At 46.0% G+C, this 20168-nt stretch overlaps 1 protein-coding gene across 10 annotated transcripts in view; it reads left to right on the top strand.

Annotated features, from left to right (window-relative positions):
* Nucleotides 1-20168, top strand: part of Pcbp3 (poly(rC) binding protein 3) — a 196208-nt gene that overhangs the window by 138379 nt on the left and 37661 nt on the right. For all 10 annotated transcript variants that reach the window (XM_029482487.2, XM_029482486.2, XM_029482485.2 and 7 more), the window contains 2 exons: nucleotides 18665-18819; nucleotides 20043-20066. In XM_029482487.2, coding sequence (XP_029338347.1) covers nucleotides 18665-18819; nucleotides 20043-20066 — 179 coding nt within the window. The remainder of the gene's footprint in view (nucleotides 1-18664; nucleotides 18820-20042; nucleotides 20067-20168) is intronic.

Below are 20168 nucleotides of genomic sequence, written 5' to 3'. Positions count from 1 at the left end.
TAGGATAGGACACAGGTTGCCCCATCTGCACCTGCTTGGGGCTCAGAGGCTTGTGGAGATCAGGAACCTGTACAGTGCTAGCACTGAAGAAGAGTTCTAGCATAAGCCCAAGGCCAGTGCTGGGGCAGGAAAGGATGTGGCAGAAGCTGTGACCCCTGCTGACTCAGGAACCTCCCTTGGGATAGGGGTACAAAGGCCACTCAGTGGGATAGCCTAGAGAGGTGAGGAGACTGGAGTAGTCACATGAGGTCTCTAACTAGATGGTCTTACTGAACAAAGGACCTGTCTGGGGCCGGGATTCAAGGGCAAAGCTAAGGACTGCATGGGTGTGAACTCTCTTCCTGCTTCATGGTACTGGACTTTGAAAGCTGCCTGCCTCCCTCTCTTCCTTTGCACAGGCACACCCATTCTAAACTGCTGATGTGGGGTATAGTCGTTCTAACACTATGGGGACAGAAAGAAGGAAACTTGTATAAGAACATGCTATCAGGACTGCTATGCATACGTGTGTGTGGGTGCTCAGTAAAGTACTCATGGAACCTGAATTCAGTCCCCAGAACCCACATTAAAAAGCCAGGTATAAATACCCCAGCACTGAAGGGGCAAAGACAGGTGGATCCCTGGGAACTCGCTGGCCAGTAAGTGACTCATCTCAAAAAGCAAATAGGGTTGCACGTAGGAACATCTGAAGTTGTCCTCTGGTTTCCACAGGGGTGCATGGCTATGAGCATATATGCATACATGCATGTGTGTGTGTGTGTGTGTGTGTGTGTGTGTGTGTGTGTGTGTGTGTGTGTGTGTGTGACATACAAGAGAATAATCAAAATGTCAAATAGGAGTAAGGGGCAGAGACAGGTAAGAATGTCTAGTTTTGTTTTCCTCTATTAGCTCAGTAAGAATGAATAAACTAGTCAACAAATGCTATTGGGTCAATTAGAAAGCTACCTTTTAAAGTACTAAATTTCAAACTCTACACACATTTTGGGATAGAATAATGAACTACAGGCAGAGAAATTTTATGTTTACTGTATGTCCTTTTGAAGAGGCATTGTAGGTGACCCCTTGCCCCCAGGAGGCATGAGTGTGTGATGGTGTGCAGGAACTCTGCCACCTTGTCATTTTGGTAGCATCTTTCAAAATGCAGGAATGCTACAGCCAAGCACAGAACCATAATCGGACAGACAGTGTGCAGGTCTTAGGGAGTGCACAGTGGGAATAGACTCACAGACAGCCTCATGCGCAGGAGTCAGGATGGCAGCCTGCCTACATACCCTGCAGGCTTGCTCAGGTGTGGACTGCATTGCTTTGTAGAACTCGCTGGTCAAGTCTGCCAACTTGTTAGTGTAAATACCCTTTGAATCTACAGTTTTTGCTGCAAGCCAAGTCTTTTCTCTGATTAATCCATATTGTGCAAAGATATCCATGTCTAGAGGCTAGAGAAATGGCTCAGTGGTTACAAGCATTGGCTGTTCTTCTAGAGGTTCTCAGTTCAATTCCCAGCAACCCCATGGCGGCTCACAGCCATCTGTAATGGAATCTGATGCCCTCTTCTGTTGTGTCTGAGGACAGCAATAGTGTACTCACATACATAAAATAAATCTTTAAAGAAAAGAAAGTGCATAATAAATAAACATAAGGAAGACCTTTAATTCTCACCATCAGGATATGTGAAACTTGGGTGAAGTGAGTTCTGACATGGCCCCATGGACACCCAGATTCCAGGCCACAGTGGCTTTTTTCTCTGGCCCAAACTAGTGACTGCTGACACCATCAGTAAGAGACAAGGTGGTCTGGTGGTGGTGGTCATGCTGTGGGGTTCTGTGATAAGATCTGTGATACTGACTGAGACACACACCTGTTACACAGCACCATGGATGAGTCTCAGTGTCACAAAGGCCAGGCCTGGAGGGGACAGGGGATGCTGCAGAATACTGCGGTGCTGTGTGAGAGCCATCGATGGCTGCCTGGCAATGCCTCACTTTGGATGTGAGTGTTCTAGGTTTCAAATTAGTTTTGTATGGTAAGTGCTGTGTGACATTTCAGCTATCCTTCTTCATTATTTGTGCCATGATTGTGTCTGCACCTAAAGTGTAAGTCCTGGGCATGTATGAAGTGCTGTACTTGTGCAAGGCAGGCCTCGGCAAGGCCTAGCTACTGGGACACGCGGAATGTAGCTAGCTGGAGTATCTTCCAGAATACTTTTGCTGACATTTCTGTCAGTCTTAAAGAAGATTCTACTGTGACAGCCACATCTCGAGAAGCCCCTGCTCTGGACAACTAGAGACATATGTTTGGGCTTCAGACACCATTGTTGGCTGAACCCAGGAATGATATCAGCCCAACAATGGACTCACAGGTGTGTACCTGCAACACCCCAAGGGTCCCGATGTCTCTGCACTGATTGGCCATTGTTTCTGACTGGTCCTTAGGACTGTACCCAGTGAACAATTCCTAGTGTCCAAAGACCCTGGGCCCATGGCATTAGGAAGAAAGGATGGGCCTGGAAGTGAACTAGAGTTCACTGATACCAGAACTCCCTGCCTCACCTCTTCTGGTGGGGACCATATGGCGTCTCCTTTAGATCTTGCTCAGTAATGCTCTTGTTTGGCAGCCTCCACAACCTGGCTCCTTCTGATGGAATCCAATAGCTTCAACTTTAAGAACCTAGATACCTAGCTTGGGGCTTTGAACTTTTTCTTTCTTTCTTTCTTTCTTTCTTTCTTTCTTTCTTTCTTTCTTTCTTTCTTTCTTTCTTTCTTTCTGCTTATGCAATTTTTAAGTTCAGAAGTCTACATTTATATTTTGGCAAGTGAATACAGAGTTTAATTTTCATCTCCACATCTATTTCTTTGTCTGTCACATACACTGACATTAAAAAAAAAAAAAAGCCAAGTGCATCCGAAATAAATTAAAGCAGCAGCAGTGAGTAAGGCTTTAGGGATTAGGCCATGAGCGGATTGGAGCCAGAGCAGCACCTCTGGGGCACTGCTGTCCTGGGGATTAAATCTAATCCTGAGCTGCATTCGGGAAGTGGGGCAGCTCAGTGCTGTCACGAGGCATGGAGGCTGAATCCTTGAGCTGCCTTTGCACAGCTTCCTACTGAGTCAGCCCTGCCTGGACATTGCCAGAGCCCAGCAGATGCCCTGAGGCACACATGGACAGGTGACACCTCCAGGATACTGATGTCTGTGCAAGTGCACGCAGATCCTTGGCAACCATGAGACTTGGGTGCAGGACTCTGTGAGTGGGAAGCAGGGGTCTTAGGGACTTTCCTGACTGTAGCCTCTGGTTCTAGTCACCAAGCCTCGAGTCTGTGGATTTCAGCGGCCCTCAGGGGCCTGGATCGCAGGCCATTTTCCCCTGGGTTCAGCGAGACCATTTCCAGATCAGCGCTGCCGAGAGGCCAGCCGTCGGCTCGCAGGGTTTTAGAGCCTTAATTTGATCCTGTATAATTAGTCACACTCCAAGCTTCGGTTTGCTCTTGAGTTTTTTTGTACTTGTTATTTTGCTTCAGATTTGTCTAAATTTCCTTTTATGTTTTATTTCTCCAATGTGTTTCTCTTGCATTTTTCTTTTACTTTGCATTAGCTTTTCTGTGCGGCACTCATTTCTATTCCCTTTACATTCTTGCACTGCTCGTCGGTGTCACTTCTATCTGTAATCTTATTTTCACTTCAGTCTTTCATCCTTCTCCTTTTTAAAAAAAAATCATTTAGAAAGATTCTTAATGATCTCAGTTATATGTTTTCTGATTTATTTTATTTTATCTGAAGTAATATGCATTTTCAGGACAACAGTGCGGTATTACTGCCCAGACCTTGTGACACAAAGAGATGACCTATCAAGCTAATTTAGCTTGGTTTTTTTCTCTGTCAGGGTTAATCATAATCAATGATTTTTGTCTTTGTTGATGAATGAGGGTTCTAAACTCATTGATGGCTGCATGCCTGGGGCTTTGCCATGAACACCCTCCTGGGGAAACTGGCTCTATGTTCTTCCCTTGCCCCACTTTGACCTCCATGGAGATCTTTGTGATCTTGGTGCCTGCAGCCTCAGGAGAACCAGACTGCTAGAAGCCCTGGCCTACAGTGTTAATTCCCTTCCTCGTGGGGCTGATGGCCCTGTGCCAGGCCACTGTGTCACCACACTGCCAACCATGGAAAGCTTCCTTTGCCCTTGTCCTCATCCATGCATTAAAGAAGCAGTGATCCATCCATATCTTTTCCCACTGTGCCCTCCCGTGAGACTGAGCTATGTCTTAGGACGGGGATCGGCCTCATGGCATCTACAGGACTCTGCATTCTCTGAAGAAGCTTTCTAGGCAGGGTGTCAGGAAGATCTGCATTGCATGGCGCACAGTTCTAAGGATGACAGAACATCCCATCTCTGGACTTGGTACTGTGCCACATGTGGCTGCCCTGTCCCTTTGTGCCTCCTGTATACAAAAGCTCCTCCCTCTTCTTAGAGCCAGTGGCAGACCACTACAGAGCAGAATGAGTGTTCCTCAGTTCTTGCTGGGACACTGGGGCACAGAGTATGCCATGGTCACAGAGGCTCCTCCCGACTAACTTCCAGGAGTGATAGGGGAAGCAGTTCACCCAGGTTAGGCTTTGGTGCTCATGCCTAGGGTGTATAAAGGGAAGAGGCTCATTTTTCCATGGGTTCCCTTGTAGCTGTTTCCTTAGGAAGGGCAACCATACTTCCTGCTACAGAGACAGCATTTCATTGGAAATGGGAGGGACCCAGCGGCCATCTTGGAACAGAGCCCTTGTGACACTCTGGGAGCAGGGCCCAAGATTTCTTTTCTGTGACACCACATTAAGGAAGCAAACACACAGCAGTGGGCACGATAAACATTTGTTCCATCAGGCAGGAGTGAGACTGCCTAGCAGCTTCATGACTGACACCTGATGTACTTTTTGTCCAACTTAGCACATTGCTTGGGTCTTAAAGGAGTCAGTGAGGGGCGATGATAAGGTGGGGTCTCTCATCCTCTGTGGCCCAGTTCAGAGACCCCACTTCCCATAGCCCTTCCTTCCATGGCTGGTTAGGATTTGTTTTTCCTTAAAATTCTCCTTTCCTGCTTGTCATGCAGGCAGCATCTTCTCCTTCAAAAGATACATTTTGAAAAGCTTCCTTGATTCCTGCACTCTTACTACCTGTGGTCCTTCGTTTTGATAGTAGCCAGAATTTGGAGTTCTTGGTGTTTACTACCCACCACCAGTAAAAAATAATAACATGGACACAGATGTGAAACCAGGCACGTGTGTGGTGCAGCCATTTGTGCTTTAGTGAATTATCTTCACCCCACCCACTTAGATGTGCTTCCAGCTGTTTCCTCTGGTTTGATCTGATCAGTGATACTGTGAATTATATTCAGTGCTTTTCCATTATCTGTGTGGGAGCTTACAGGCTGTGCCTGATGAGTGTCCTGTCCTAGTACCCACATCCTATCTTCTGTCTATGTGCCTTTCTTACCTGCCCTGGCTGCATTCGTCATCCAGGTGTGGTGGGGACAGTGCCCAGCACACGCCTGTCTACCCGAAGAATAAACTTCACAAAGGTATTATGTAGCATTAGTCTACTTATGTACTGCTGAGCCTACATATTATCATTTAGTTTAAACTATTACCATTTCTGTCTAGCCCAGTGTTTCTCAACCTGTGGGTCAAGACCCCTTTGGAGTTGAATGACCTTTTCACAGAGATCGCAGAAGGCCATCAGAAAAATGCAGATATTTATGACTCATAACAGTAGCAAAATGACAGTTATGAAGTAGCAATGAAAATACTTTTATGGTTGGGGGTTACTGCAACATGAGGAACTGTATTAAAGGGTCAAAGTGTTAGGGAAGTTGAGAACCCCTGGGCTAGGCAGAATCTGGGACTGGATCTTAGCTGAAACACATGGTTCATTTCATTGTTTTTCCAATGCTTTTCCCAAGTGAACACACAATGGAATGCAACGAGGAAGCCTCCTCATTGTGCCGCTGCTCCCCAGGTCTTCCCGTTACAATTTTAGTTTTTTAATTTATTTATGGGTGGTGTGCATGTCAATGCTCATGTGCTCTAGCACACATGAAGTCCCTGTTTTCTCTTTGTATCATGTGAGTCCCCAGGAGATGAGAGCAGTGTGGCCTTAAACCTGCTAAGCAATTTTCTAGTCTGTCTGATAAGATTTTGTTGTAGTATAGTCATCCTGGTCGTCACATGCTGACTGACATGGTGACTTTAAATTGTGCTTCCTCTTAACTGTTGAGGCTGACTGACTTTTGAGAAACAGCTATCCCTCCACATCCCCTGGGGTATTGGTCCCATATCTACCCCACAACTCCTCACACATGTCCCAGAATTCCCCAGACACTTGTCAGATGGTATAGTATTTGATGGGACTCTCACACGCCTTTCTATGTGCTTTAAATCATATCTAGGTAACTTAGAATACCTAATGCACTATAAGTGCTCTGTACACAGCTGTCATACTGTGTTACTGAAAAAATACTATTTTTTAAAAAGTTCTGTCCAATATTTTTTCCAAATATTTTTTAATCTGTTGGTTGAATATGAAAGCCACAGACACAGAGGCCAACTATACTATATATATACTATATGTGTCATAGGGACACATCTTCATGATGTGCTTCTTAAAGGCTCCTGCCCCTTCTCCATGCGCAGCATAGAGATGTTCCTTGCTTTGGGTGCCTTAGTAGTGAAGGCCCATGCAGCAAACATCCGATATGGGCTGCCTTTCTCCCTGTTGACAGTGTCTGTGGACACAGAGAATCTTAATTCTAATGTGGTTCATCATCTCAGTCTTTGTCTTAGCCGCTAATAGCTTTTTAGGTCTAATGTAGTGGTTCTCAACCTTCCTAAAGTTACAACAGTTCCTCCTGTTGTGGTGACCCCCAACCATAAAAGTATTTTGTTGTTACTTCATAACTGTAATTTTGTTATGAATTGTAAATATCTGTGCTTTCTAATGGTCGTACATGACCCTTGTGAATGGATCATTCAACCCCCAAAAGGGTCTTGACCCGAAGGTTGTGAACCACTTGTCTAAGGAGTCTTTTTCCTTACTTTGTACAATATGCTATCCAAGGCTTCCAGTTGATGTTTACTGTTGGAACCACTGGGGTTGGCCTGAGGGTAGACTCTGTAAGGGAATGCTTAGGCCTCGTGTTCCTGCTTGCCTGCCCAGTTGGCTGAGTGCTACGTCCTGAAAGTCTATCCCCTGCTTGCCAGATGTTAAGCACCAGTTTCTGTCTCTTACATCCTCCATCTCTTCTTCTCTCCTCACATCTCACACGGATATGCAGCTGTGGCTTAGTGTGGAATCCTAAACAGGAAGTCTTCCCAGCTTCTCTTTCCCAGCATCCATTCCAGATGGTAGCATCACAGTGCTGCCCTGGACAGTGAGCTGCAGGCCAGGACTAAAGTCACAGGTTCATGTTGCATGGTGGATGTTCTCCATGGGATGTTCTCCAGCACTGCTCTTGACCCCATAAATTTTTCAAATGTGAAAAGAATTTGCCCGTAGAATTGACTCTCTATCTCTATATCTCTATCTCTATAGATGAGTTTGAAAAGAATTAATGTCCTCGGCTCTAATTATTTAAGTCTCTTGGATCTTCTTGGGTCTGTTTCTCTATGTAGAAATTCCATACATCACTTTTCTAGGGTAATTCCCCAATTCTGAACTTTTTTAAAAAAATTCTTCCAAATGGTATCTTTGTAAAATTTCAACTTTTAACCTAGGGTGGTATAAACATGTTAGTTTAGTCACTGTGATAAAATCCCTTATGACTGCCCCTGGGCCTTCCTATGCCCATCTATCCTCTGTTGCAGTTTCCCGCCATGGCCTTAGTGGAAAGGTGCATCCACTAAATACCCTGGAGGTCCTCACATGTTACATATCGGGACATGTGGCACTCAAGCAGGAAGTTACTAGAAGGCTGAAAGTACACTCAGAGGGAGTTCTTGGACCACCCAAGTCCAAGGTAGAGAGCTCTGCCACCTCCAAAGTAGCCCATTGCATGCAAGTTGCCAAGTCAGTACTTAACTAGAACTTCCAACCTGGTTTGGAGATGTCTCAGGATCCCTTGTTGAAGGGTACATCTAATCTTAGCTGTCCCTGGGCTCTGATTGGCTGGCCTCCCTGCTCTACAGACCCTGGTCCATTTCATTGCTCTCTGAAATCATCGGCTATGTCCTTAGGCCATTGTATGTTCCAGATTGCAGTACTGAGCTGTACAGTAACCTTCAGATCAGATTAGAAGACATGAGGCCTTTGCTGTTGCATGGTGAATGGGCTCCATGGACTTCAGCTACTTCTGTCCCACAATGCTTAGCCTAGCATGGCCCCTCCTGCTCGAAGCTTTACTGTTCATAGACATCTTCTAGCAGGGGTCCAACTGTTCCTTTGCCGTTCAAGATGCTTGTCCTGGATGATCTTCCAGGACCAGTCCTGCCTAGGGGATGTCTCACCCCATCCTCTTCATTTTCTCAGGGATGCTGGAGCCATAGGAAATTCTTTCTACTTTCTGTAGAGTATAGACTTTGACCTTTTTTTTTTTCTAGAGCTTTGGCCTATAGGAAGCATATAGGACATAGATTTGCAAGACATGACAAGGATCCAGTGTTGACTTTGAACCATGATTGTTTTAAGCTGTCCTAGCCCCAAGTCTGATTTCTCCACTGAATGGTGCCCTGATTATAATTTTGGCTGTATCCACCCACCCTTCATGCCTGATCCCTGGTGAGAACTACAGAAAGATAGTGATATGGAATGTTCCAGAATCTCTTTGTTGTGGGCCTATGGAAGGCCCTGATATGGTTGAGTTCCTGCTTTATCCAGAGGGTCTGGGAGAGACAAAGAGCATGCAGAGATTCTGCTATCTGGGGTGCAGGACACAGTGGTGGGCAGGGCTTTTCCACACCCTGAATGCGAGATACAGCTCTGTGTCTGTAATGTCAGAGGACTCAACTCTTATGCTTAGCCTCCACATTAAAGATACCAGTATTTTTAAAATGAGGACATTTGAGAGAGATGTGTATACTGATGTGGGTTGCATATTGAGATGATATTATTATTATTATTATTATTATTATTATTATTATTATTATTATTGTAGGATTTAGAGCTGTCAGTAGCGTTCATTGAAACCTGGCCCATTGCTCGAAAGAGAAGAGAAAGAGCACTGCGGTTCCAGGCCAGGCCCATGAATAGCCCCTGGAGCAAGGCAAAAGGGCTGAGCTCTTTGCTCCTAATCTTGTCACTTTTTGTCCTGACACTTGAGTGACAGCTGAACAGGCTATTTAGGATGTTCTCTGAAATCAAGGTTGTATAAGTCCCAAACATCTTTCTAATGCTAACTGTGACTGGCAAGAGCATTAAACTGCAGAAATCTCCCTCAGCCTGGATGGCCTCAAGGACCTACATACATTGTGAGTCTCTCAAGGAAAATGAAGCAGCTAATCAGCTTTGTCGGCTTCTGCTGCCATGGCCTCATGCACCCTGATGTGGGCAGTGAGCTGTTAAACAGAATAAATCAAGTCTGTTTGCTTTGCCCCCGTCCCGCATCCCTCCTAGACAGCTGAGGCCCTGAGTGCAGCCTGGACAGAGCACAGATAATGAGAGCAGGCCAGAGCCACTGGCCTTGACAGCACTCACCATGGTTGCATGGCCACAGATGTGTGGCTGCCGGTGCTCTGCATCGCTGTCTTGGTGAAAGCTCTTATAATGAGGGACTCTGGGAAGTTGCACCACCGAGGAAGTGGTTGCTGGTGCAAGATCCAGGGTGCCTGTTAACTATTTATGCATTTCCCCTGAAGTCTGCTTCCCTTCTGCAAGAAATCTTGCCATTAGGATATTTACAATGTTAAGGTCTTGTTCCTCTAGTCTGAAGCACAGGTTTGTTTATGAGCTGTGTGGAAATAGTGCATAATTAGCTTGCTGGTGGTGAGGAGCCTGGCCTGGAATCTGCCTGCTGATTATCTTCCTAGCACCTCCTTGCTCCATGTAAAGCAAAGGTGAGCCATTGAGAACAGGAGGCGTATCTACACAGAGGACAGATGTGTATACACACACTCACACTCATGGGCACCAATCGCACTTGGCTGCTGCCACTGAACAGTTGCCCCCCAGGACAGCTGCCCAGCAGGACAGTCACTCAGCAGTACAGTCGGCCAGCAGTACAGCCGCCCAACAGTACAACCACCCAGTCGTACAGTTGACCAGCAGTACAATCACCCAGCCATACAGCCACCCAGCAGTACAACTGCCCAAGCCGCCCAGCAGCCCAGCTGTATAGTTGCACAGCACTTCTTGCTACAGCAGCATCTCCTTTACTAGCATTTGTTGGCTTGAGTGCTATTGGAAAGAGTGATGAGGCAATTAGGGTTTTCAGAATTTCACTATAGTATTTCTGGTTATAAACTGATTTTTGCTGTTTTAATCAGTATAAAAATTAAAGGAAGGTTTGGGCTCTAGTCAAAATGCAGCACAAGCTGCTTTTTCCTTCCTACGGACCCACTGTGCCTTCTGGGAAGAACATGTAGAACAGCTTCTGTGGAACTCTGATGTCAGGGACAGACTGGGAATCAAAGTATAACTCAGCCTCTGGGTTCCAGCCTGGGCACAGGGGCAGTTCTGCCCAGAGGTCAGAGGCCATACTGCACTTGGATCTGAGCAGCAGTGAGGGAGCCCCGTTAGGACGCAGTGGAGAGACTCCACTACTTGTTTTCCTTTCCTTTTAAAAAAAGAAAAAATTCTACATAGGTTGTCCAAGGCAGTGATGACTCATACATCTAAACATAGAGGAAGGAGAGAGGAAGGACTAGGCCCAGGCCCAGGGTGTGAGGACTTCAACCTCTTGTCTCAGTCTCATTCTAGCCCTGGAGACACATTTGGTGTCTGGCACCCAAGCTAAGACCCTGGCTTTTTCCCGGGAGGTATTGGGCTCTCCCAGAGGATCAGCAAGAGAAAGTGATCTCTTACTGTGTGTAACACCCAGGACGAGGCTCTGTATGTGTGGATCTGATAGCACGCAGCACAGCAAAACCTTTGACAAAAAAAACCCCACGGGGAATGACCCTCCCCCTCCCCCTTTCCTTTCCCCTCCTCCTGCTGTGATAATCTGTTGTGCAGTGTGTGCTGCACACTTGACAGCATGTGTCGGCACAACAGCATGTCACTGCACAACTTCATGTCACTGCAGAACCTCTTGTGACTGCCCTGACATTGGAACTATAGCACACAGGAAGCCCTGGACCTGACCACCTGGAACTTCCCCCTAAGATTTATGCAACATTTATAGTCATATGATAGTGCATGGAGCGTCTACAGGTAACATTAAAATGCCCAAACCCAATGATCTTGACCTACGGAGGGAGAAATGATTGACAGATGCCGGCCAAGGATGGCCTCATGACAGATTGACCAGAGACTTCAGGTACGAGGAGCCAGAACTCACCTTTTTAAAATAAATATAAAGGCAAAACAACCCACAGGGAATAGGAGGTATAAAAAATAAATGTCTTGGAACTGAAAAATCTAATAACCAAAGTCATGTATTGTGTGGACTCAGTAACAGGGACCAGTCTATGGCATGAAGACAAATAAACGCCAGTAACCGAGACTGATGGATAGGAAACAGATAGGGAAACTGACCAGAGTCTGAGGCGATGGGACAATGCAAAGGGTATGGATAGCTTGCTGTGCGTGCGGGTTATTCACTTAGTAGCTTGTAGTCTGTGTAATATGCTAATGTTTTAAGGCCTCCTAATTTTAAATGATTAAAATCGTATGAAATTTGCTTCCTAGCCAGAATGGAATTAAAATTTTTGTCAGCATCCAGATACTTGGAAAATCAAAGCACGTACCTCTACGTGATGTAATGGTCAAAGAAGTATCAAAGGAAATTGATAGTTTGGACAATAAAAAAAGTAATGCATTAAAGTTTTTTTTCAGAGTATATATCAGTAAATCCAGCCTTGAGAACGAGTGTGGAATGCTTCATTGGGAAAGAAGAAATGTCAGACAATCCTGAGTTTCCAGCTGTGGAAATTTAAAACCAGAGCAATCATGCAGAAGGAAGGAAATGATAAAATAGAGCAAGAGGCCAGTGAAGTCAGGGACAAAACCAAGGTGTTCCCATTAGAGCAGTCAAGCAGGAGAGAAAAAGCAGTCTTTGTGTTCAAGAGCTTGAGAGATTCCCGTAAGGTTTTAGTTTAGGGTTAGGTTCGTGACAGTTTTCCTGGTCCTGTGTACTAGCCTTGGGAAGACCCCTTCTCTTCCGCAGCATGCCATCTCCTCTTTCTGAAAACGGTGGCTTGAGTTGAGAGAATGGTCACTTGGAGGCATGGGGCTAGATGCCTGGATGCTCTGCCAAGACTTGCGTGGGCTTCTTGTGGAAGTGTGGCTGGGACATCACAGTTCAGACTCCACAGGCTTTATCCTGCTGTGGTTGAGACTGTCTCCCACAGAACCCCAACACACTTCAAGTCTATGCTTCCTCATTGTACTCTGACTGACCCCAGCAAATCCTCGGAGGGTAGATGAAGCAATGAATACCCGGGGAAGCCATGGAGACATATCTGTGATGATTGGCTCACTACCTCAGGGGTACCAAAATTGAGTGACAAGTCCCTTCTATGAAATAGTGCAGTATCACATATACTATATGCTTATCCTTTTAAATATTTTTCCTCAGGTGACTTACAATACATGGATATAGTGCCAATGTTACATAGTTTTTATGCCATAACACTTGGAAAGAATGGCAAAACATATCTGTATGTGTTCAAGACAGGCAAACTAATATGTGCAAATGTTCCAACTGTTTACTAGAAAGCCTAAGATGTTCTGAGTAGCAAAGCCCTGCAGGATGTGGACATAGTATGCTGCTAGGCAAATTCAAGTGGCAAATTCAAGTCTTACCTTGGAGAACCCTTTGGGAACTTCCTAGAATGGGAGGTTTCAAATAGCAGTTGGTTAAATCCAAGGATGTGGGTATGGGGAGCCATATGTAATCTTGGATGTGTATAGAAATTGAATTGGGTTCAGTACTCATGGTATGTATTCCCTGTTCCTTAAATGTGCTCTGAGCTCCTTTGGGCGAGGAGTAGGATTTGGTGGTAAGTGAAGGTGGCTGCTGTGGTCTGAGTGTGGTTTCAGTGAGAGCAGGTTGAGAAGGGGGCACCCCATGTTCTTAGCCACCTTTGCCTGTGGCCATTTCCTCCTCCTGCCATTTTTTGAGGCATCCAGAGGCCTGCCAAACTAGGATGTCAACTTTTTTGCTGTTTGGCACTTCCAGTCTTCAGCATCAGGAGCCAGGTAAGCCTGGTAACAGTATTGTGTTACAGCAACACAGACCAGACTCACAAGAGAGAACATGAGCTCTCTGCCTACAAAGAGGGGAAGAACACACCATGGGGCTAGCACAGTAGGCTCTGGTGATGGTAACAGGCCCAGGTAAAATGGGGGTGTTGAGAGTACCCTTCTGCAGCCATCCCTGAGACATACATAGAGAAACCTAGTCATCCCAAAGAAGCCAGCCAGCTGGGCCAGAGACTAGGGGGCAGGAGTAGATAAGACCTTGTGGACAGGTCTAGGTTGAGTCGTATGGAGGTGGGAAGACAAGAGGGTTCCAGGAAGAGGAGGGTGTGGCCTTTCCTCAGGTACCAGGCATATCAAGCTTTACATGTCCTACTTTGTGTTTCAAGGCAAGAGTAGTGGGAGTGTGGGAGTGTCTGTGCCCGGCCACAGCAGGATCCAGTTTGGCCTTTGGTAGTTGTCCTTAAGGGTGTTTCCTATATCTGCATAGGACTTTTTCATTTTAAAATACCTTCTATGGGTTCTGAAATGTGCTAAAGGTTTCTCTTCTTACATTGGGGTGACTCTGTGTTTCTTTCTTCTGTTAATCTGGTGGGTTGTGCTGGTTGATTTCCATATCGCGTCATTACTGGAAGATTGGTTACTATGCATAACTGTTTCATATGTTGCCAAGCCCTGTTTATCAGTGTTCTGTGTGTATAAAATGACTCAGCCAAGCAAATTAATATACCCTTCACCTTGTAGACTTACCATTTTTGTGGTGAACTCATTCACTATGAGCCAGACATTTTCAAGAGTATAAAATTGTGAACTGTAGTGACCATGCCATAAGATGCACCCTTAGCAGGCATTTCTCCTCTCTAACTGACACTTTACATGCTTTAACCGGAATTTCCCAAACCGCCCCCCCCCCACTCCACTGCGTCTTTGAGTTCAACTTTAAAATTTCACATGTAAGTGACTTTGTGCAGTTGATTTCACTTTACACAATCCCATGCAAGGTCATCCATGTTGGACTGAATGACATGATTTTTTTTAATGACAGATTAGCATTCTATTGTGTATATATACAATCATTTTCTTGTTAATCATGAGTTGTTGGACACAGATCGATTCTATGTCTTGTGTTATGAATAGTTCTACAGTGGATATGGAGGTGCAGATGTCTCTGGCATATTAATTTCATCTCCTTGAGATCTGTGTCCAAGAGTGGCATTTCCAAGAATTTCTGTATTCATGATGATAGAACTAGTTACAGTTCTAACAATTGTGTACAGAGTGTCCCTTTCTTCCTTATTAATAGGATTTAGTCTCTTGATGACAGCACTAGGACACAGCTCGAGGTGGTATCTCTCTGTGGTTTGCTCTTGCTGGTCCCTGGCTCTCATTTTCCCTGTTGAGAAATGTCTACTGAAGCTCCTGCTGCCCTATCCTTCGCTATCTTGTGATGAGATGTCCTGTCTATTTTAGCCATCAGCCTGCATCAGAGGTCTGCTTTATAGATAGTCTTGTCCAGCTGCTGGTCGTCTCCCTTGCTGAGCAGAAGCTTTTTACTCTGATTGAATCCTGTTATCTGTTTTTGCTTTTGTTTCCTATGCTTTGGGGAATTATTATTTTTTTTTTTAAATCATTGCTGAAGCCAGTGTTACAGAGTTTTTCCTAGTGGTTTTCTAGTTTCAGATCTTTCACCCATTGTTTTTGTTATGTATGTATGTATGTAACATATTATGTGTTATATAAAAATAAAATGTGTATATAGCATGCGTATATATATATTATACATACATATATAACATGTATACATATAACATATGTGTATATAACATATGTACATAACATAACACACGTATATACATATATAACATAGCATGTGTATATGTGTATATATGTGTATAAATGTGTATATGTGTATATATGTATACACACACACAGAGGTAGAAGATAAGAACCCAGTTTTACTCCTCAGCATATGGATACTCAGACCTACTCATCAAGGCAACCATTGCATTCCTATACTCCTGTCATCAGCATAGGGGTGGATGCTTTAGTCTACTGTCACTTTTAAAATGATACCATTTACATTTTATTATTGAACTGTTAGGGCTCAAGCCTGTCATTTCATTTTTGTTTTTCTGATTATTTTCTCATTTATGTGACTTTTAGGATTTCCTCCTGCCTTCCTTGGAGTTAAGCTTTTTTTAAAATTCCATTTTGATTTGTTAATAATTTAGGACATCATTTTATCAGTTTGAAGGTAGAAAATTTCCCTTCCTGTACCCTGCCCCAAGAGATATGACTCATATCAGACAGTTCAGTCATTTTTACTTTAGCCGTTAGAAATAATTTTAGAAGTGAGAGAACAAAGGCCTATGGTATTTACCCTCATTTAAAAGTGCTCTTTTAAAATTATGATTATCAGCACGTATTAATTATGCAAACTAGTGTGACATTCCCTGTGGTGAGTCCATATGTGTGTGCATATTGACATATTTTACCTGTTGTGTTGGTTAGCCCCTCCTACCACTGCTTCTTTTGAGGAAACTCGCTCCCCCACCCTCATGTGCTCCTGGAGTGGAGCGCAGCTCCAGAGGTTTCTTGGTTTCTCTTCACCCTGGAGTTCTCTCTTCTCCTTAACTCCCCAAAAGCCTACTTTCCTGGACCCTGCAGTTCTTATCTGGCAGCCTTTTCCCTCTCAGCATCTCCATCTCAGCCCTGCCTGGCTCTAGTCCCTGACAGGTAGGCCATGACCTGCCCATCTCTGCTGTCCCATGGTCTAGACCCCTATTCCATCATTGATGGTTTACATCTGCCATACCCGTTCTTTAGATCTGTTATTAATTTGCTAAGGGTTTTGTTTCTTCACTAAGCCAGTGTCTTCTCGTTGAGCAGAACATATCCCTGGGCTTGGGGGTAAGAGTGCTTGCAGCATAAGCATGGAGATCTGAGATTAGATGTCAGCGCTAGCAGAAGCTGGACATGGCCCCTGCTCCCTGTAAACCTAGCCCAGGAAGGGGAGAGAGATGGCACTCCATGGCTTGCTGGCCACTTGACTAGCTAAAGAACACAAGTTCCCAAGACCCTGCCTCAAGGAAATAAGGTCGAGAGTGATAGAAAGAATAGCCAATATCCTCTTCTGGAGTCTTTATGCACAGTGCATTTACACACTACCACACAAAGAATATTCCTAGTTGTTCCAAGGAACATTTTTAAGATGGCTGCCGTGCAGATGTCAGCTAATATTAATGTCTCCACTAGCTTGGGATTGGGCATCTACACCTTGCCCTTCATCCACTTTGAAATCTCTGGAGGTCTTGGCATGACAGACAATTTTCTGCTAAAATCAGAACATTTAAACATTAAAGGCTTAAAGCTCTGGACCTTGTTGAAGCCTTTTTCGGCTAGTGGGAAGCAAAAGGGTAGAGGTCTATACTGCTGAGCCAGACCTTAGTCCCTCTCTGGCTTTGCAAGACAACATAGTCCCTTGTGGTTCACTACAGCCTGCACTGCTACCATGAGCCAGGACTCATTGCCCCTGGGTTTGGAGGTACCCAAAGCTTAGCCCTACTTTGAGGAAAGTTTGGCTGGACTTGGAGATGCCGCTTCAGGGTGTAGCCGCATTTACTACCTCCTACAGATCCTTTGACTGAGAGAACAGACCTCTGGCTTATCTCTTCCCATCAGCAACTCTAGATTGATGCTTTTCTATCTCCGAGTCTGAGAGACTTAGACAATCTCACCTGTTCTACCAGACAGCTCCTCATTCCCAATCTACAGAAAGCATTTGTGCCACCCCCTCTGTATGTGCCTCTGTGTGGGTTTGTATGTCTGTGTCTGTGTCTGTCTTATCCTCTGATGCAGAAAGGCACTGGCCCAAGTGACTGATCACTCCTGACAGCCTGGAGCCCAAAGCACCAGGGGCAGGCGCTGACCTACTTTCTCCTTCCTGGGCTGGAAACATTTATGTAACAGACAGCCACAGGGCCTTCCTGTCCCCATGATGGGTAGGAGATGCCCCAGACTAGCCACAGTGTGATCCAGTTTATGGTCCCTTTGCAAATCAACCCTAGCAGAAGCAGGGCTTCCTGTAAAGAGGACTTGGCTTGGTTTATCACAGGCTGTCTGCATAGGCGTGTGTTATTTAGTGTCGCTCGAGTCTCCTGAGCCAGATGCTGTCTCCTGCTGAGATTCTTCTCCATGAGCTCAAGCTGGGGTCCAGCAGTCCTTGGGGCCTATGCAAATGCCACGCTCAGCAGAACTTCCCATCTGCCTGTGCTTTTTGTCTGGAGCAGTGAGCAACCAGCCACATAAGACAGCAACTTCCAGAGAGCTGCCCAAGCCCAACCCATAGAGCTGAGCTCCCACATTCCCAGTCTGTCTTCTCTTTTCATGCTTGCCAGCTCCAGAGTATCTCCTGAGAATGGACAGCTATGTCTCTTGCTTTTAGAAACTGTGCTGAAGCCACTCCTTCCCCTACCCCCACACTCCCACCCCATCCACTCCCCCAGCCTCCACTGCTGTCTTCTAGGCCTCCCTAGTGTATATGCTACCCTGGCTAATATTGTTGGTATCTCCCTGATGGGAGTGAGCCATCCTCTTGCTTGCTTGCTGCTTCATAAGGTAGTGGCCCAGAGCCTGTGGAGAACTCAGTAAGGAGAGCTGCTCACCAGGAAGTCCTGATCCTGGATTCTGGGCCGCCCACGTTGGTACAAAGTCATACGTCACTTTCCACAAGCACTCTCCTGTAGCTGTAATCTCTGCCTGCAGACAATAAACTGATGTCCTAATTTAGCACTATAAAGTGAACCACTAGCTGTTGTGCACAGATCAGCACGGTGCAGGGAGAACATCTTAGTTTTAGTGGGAGAACTGCAGCCAGAGACTGAAGTCATGTTAGGGAAGGCTGCCAATAACTGGGCATAGAGGGCCGTGGGTCTAGGAGCCTTTCTAGATGGCTGACAGCAAAGACTGGCCCTCAAGGGGAGCAGGTCATGCTAACCTAGAGGCTGCTCCCTGCTGTGACAGAAAAGTGGACAGAAGAAACACAAGAAGAAAGGAGGCTCACCAGGCTGGGTAGCCTAGCACTGGCTTCCCCTAGAACTTCTTGAGATGCCTGGCTTCTAAGCGGGGCATCCTTTATGATGGAGGGAACTGAGTCTAAAAGGCTTAAGTGATCTGCCTAGGGTCCCATGGTTAGGACCCAACTCTGTGCCACTCCTCCTATGGTGGTGACGGGCATGCCCACTCACCTGGAGGCTGAGTCCCTGGAGGCCAGAGCATGGTTCTAGGTCCAAAGAAGAGTACCCGTGGTCACAACTATGCCTTTTTGTTCCAGGTGACGCCATCTGGGCCCCATCCATCCTTCCTCACAGTACCCTCGGCACCTTAAGCCACCACCCTGAGCTACATTTTGGAGGGAAGATGGAATCTAAGGTCTCAGAAGGTGGCCTGAACGTAACCCTGACCATCCGCCTACTGATGCATGGAAAGGTGATATGGGCTGAGGTCGGGCAGAAAGCGGGCCACCAGGGATCTGCTCTGTGCTTCCCATTAGGCAACACAATCTCAAACCCACAAAGCTATTGCATGTGCAGTCCAAATGACACTTTCCTTAGAGCTACTCAAGACTGGTTGACCTAACACATATACCTTAATACCCCAGTGCCTGACTGCTAGAGGTGGGTGCTGTCCTGAGAGCCAGGAGTCACACCTCCCCACCTGGCCCAGCAAGACAGAAGCCCTTAACCTGGTGCCCTGACCTCTCTTCTTCTACCCTGAGAGATTTAGCTCCCAGCTTTTGTGTACTATTTCGACTACTAGAACAACAGTTCTGGAATATCCAGCTCCCCCAGAAAGCATGTCCCCTTGCACCCAGACATCCCTTTTCCATGGTGGACAGCGTCCAATCCTTCTTACTCGTAGCACGTCCCCACATGGGATTCTACACAGTTCCTATGATGGCAGCGCCACACAGGACCATTCTCTCCTCTTGGTTCTTGAGCCCATGCTTTGCCTCCACAGGGATCAACAGCAGCTCTAGCATTCCGAGAGCTTGGTTAAAATAGTGAAAAAAGCAGGTCAGACTTTGAAAGAGGTTATTTTTCCATGGCAGAAAGTCAGGTGGCCCTGCCCCAAGCAACAGACCGTGATGGAAGCTTCCTGGAGCTGTCCTGTGGGCTGGGACAGGCTGGGGCCAGTGATCCAGGTGATCATATACCCCACAGTCATTGACATCCAAATGCAGAATGGTGGAGGCCATGCCAGGGGCTTCTCCAAGTGTCCTACCTCATAAACCAATGTGGCAGTGCTGTGCTCTTAGGCAGGGGCATTATTTCCTGTCCATCTGTGGCAGGGTCTCCTTGAGGCCTTAAGTGCAGGGGTGACTCTCTCTCCTTGTTTATCTAGAAAGCATCTGACTGTCTGCCTTGCTCCTAGGCAGTTGACTAATTGAGCTCAGCTCCATTTCTGATCACCCTGGTCAGCTAGGCATAGAGAACCTGGACAACCCAACACAGACACATCTTCTGGATGAGAGCTTCAGCTCTCCCATGGGGCAGGGGTATGACTCGGTGCTCTGGTGCACACAAGGCCCTGGTTCCACCCCCAACACTGTAAAATCTTTACTTCTCCCTCATGCCAGAGACACCGTTTCCTGAAGCATCAACCCCAGAGTACCTTGTGACATCATCTTTCTGTGATTTTTTTCCCTACAGGAAGTTGGAAGCATCATCGGGAAGGTAATTATTGAGTGACTCGTGCCTTTCTTGGTTCTCTAGAAGCTGACAGACAGACAGAGACATCAGTAGCCCCTGGTGCTGACTAGCCCCAGCAGTTACACA

The sequence above is a fragment of the Mus caroli genome, unplaced genomic scaffold, assembly GCF_978045245.1.
Source record: "Mus caroli unplaced genomic scaffold, Mus_caroli_1 scaffold_9, whole genome shotgun sequence".
In the NCBI taxonomy this organism is placed as follows: domain Eukaryota; kingdom Metazoa; phylum Chordata; class Mammalia; order Rodentia; family Muridae; genus Mus; species Mus caroli.
The sequence above is the reverse complement of the archived record's forward strand: the minus strand, read 5'-3'. Positions and strand labels throughout refer to the sequence as shown.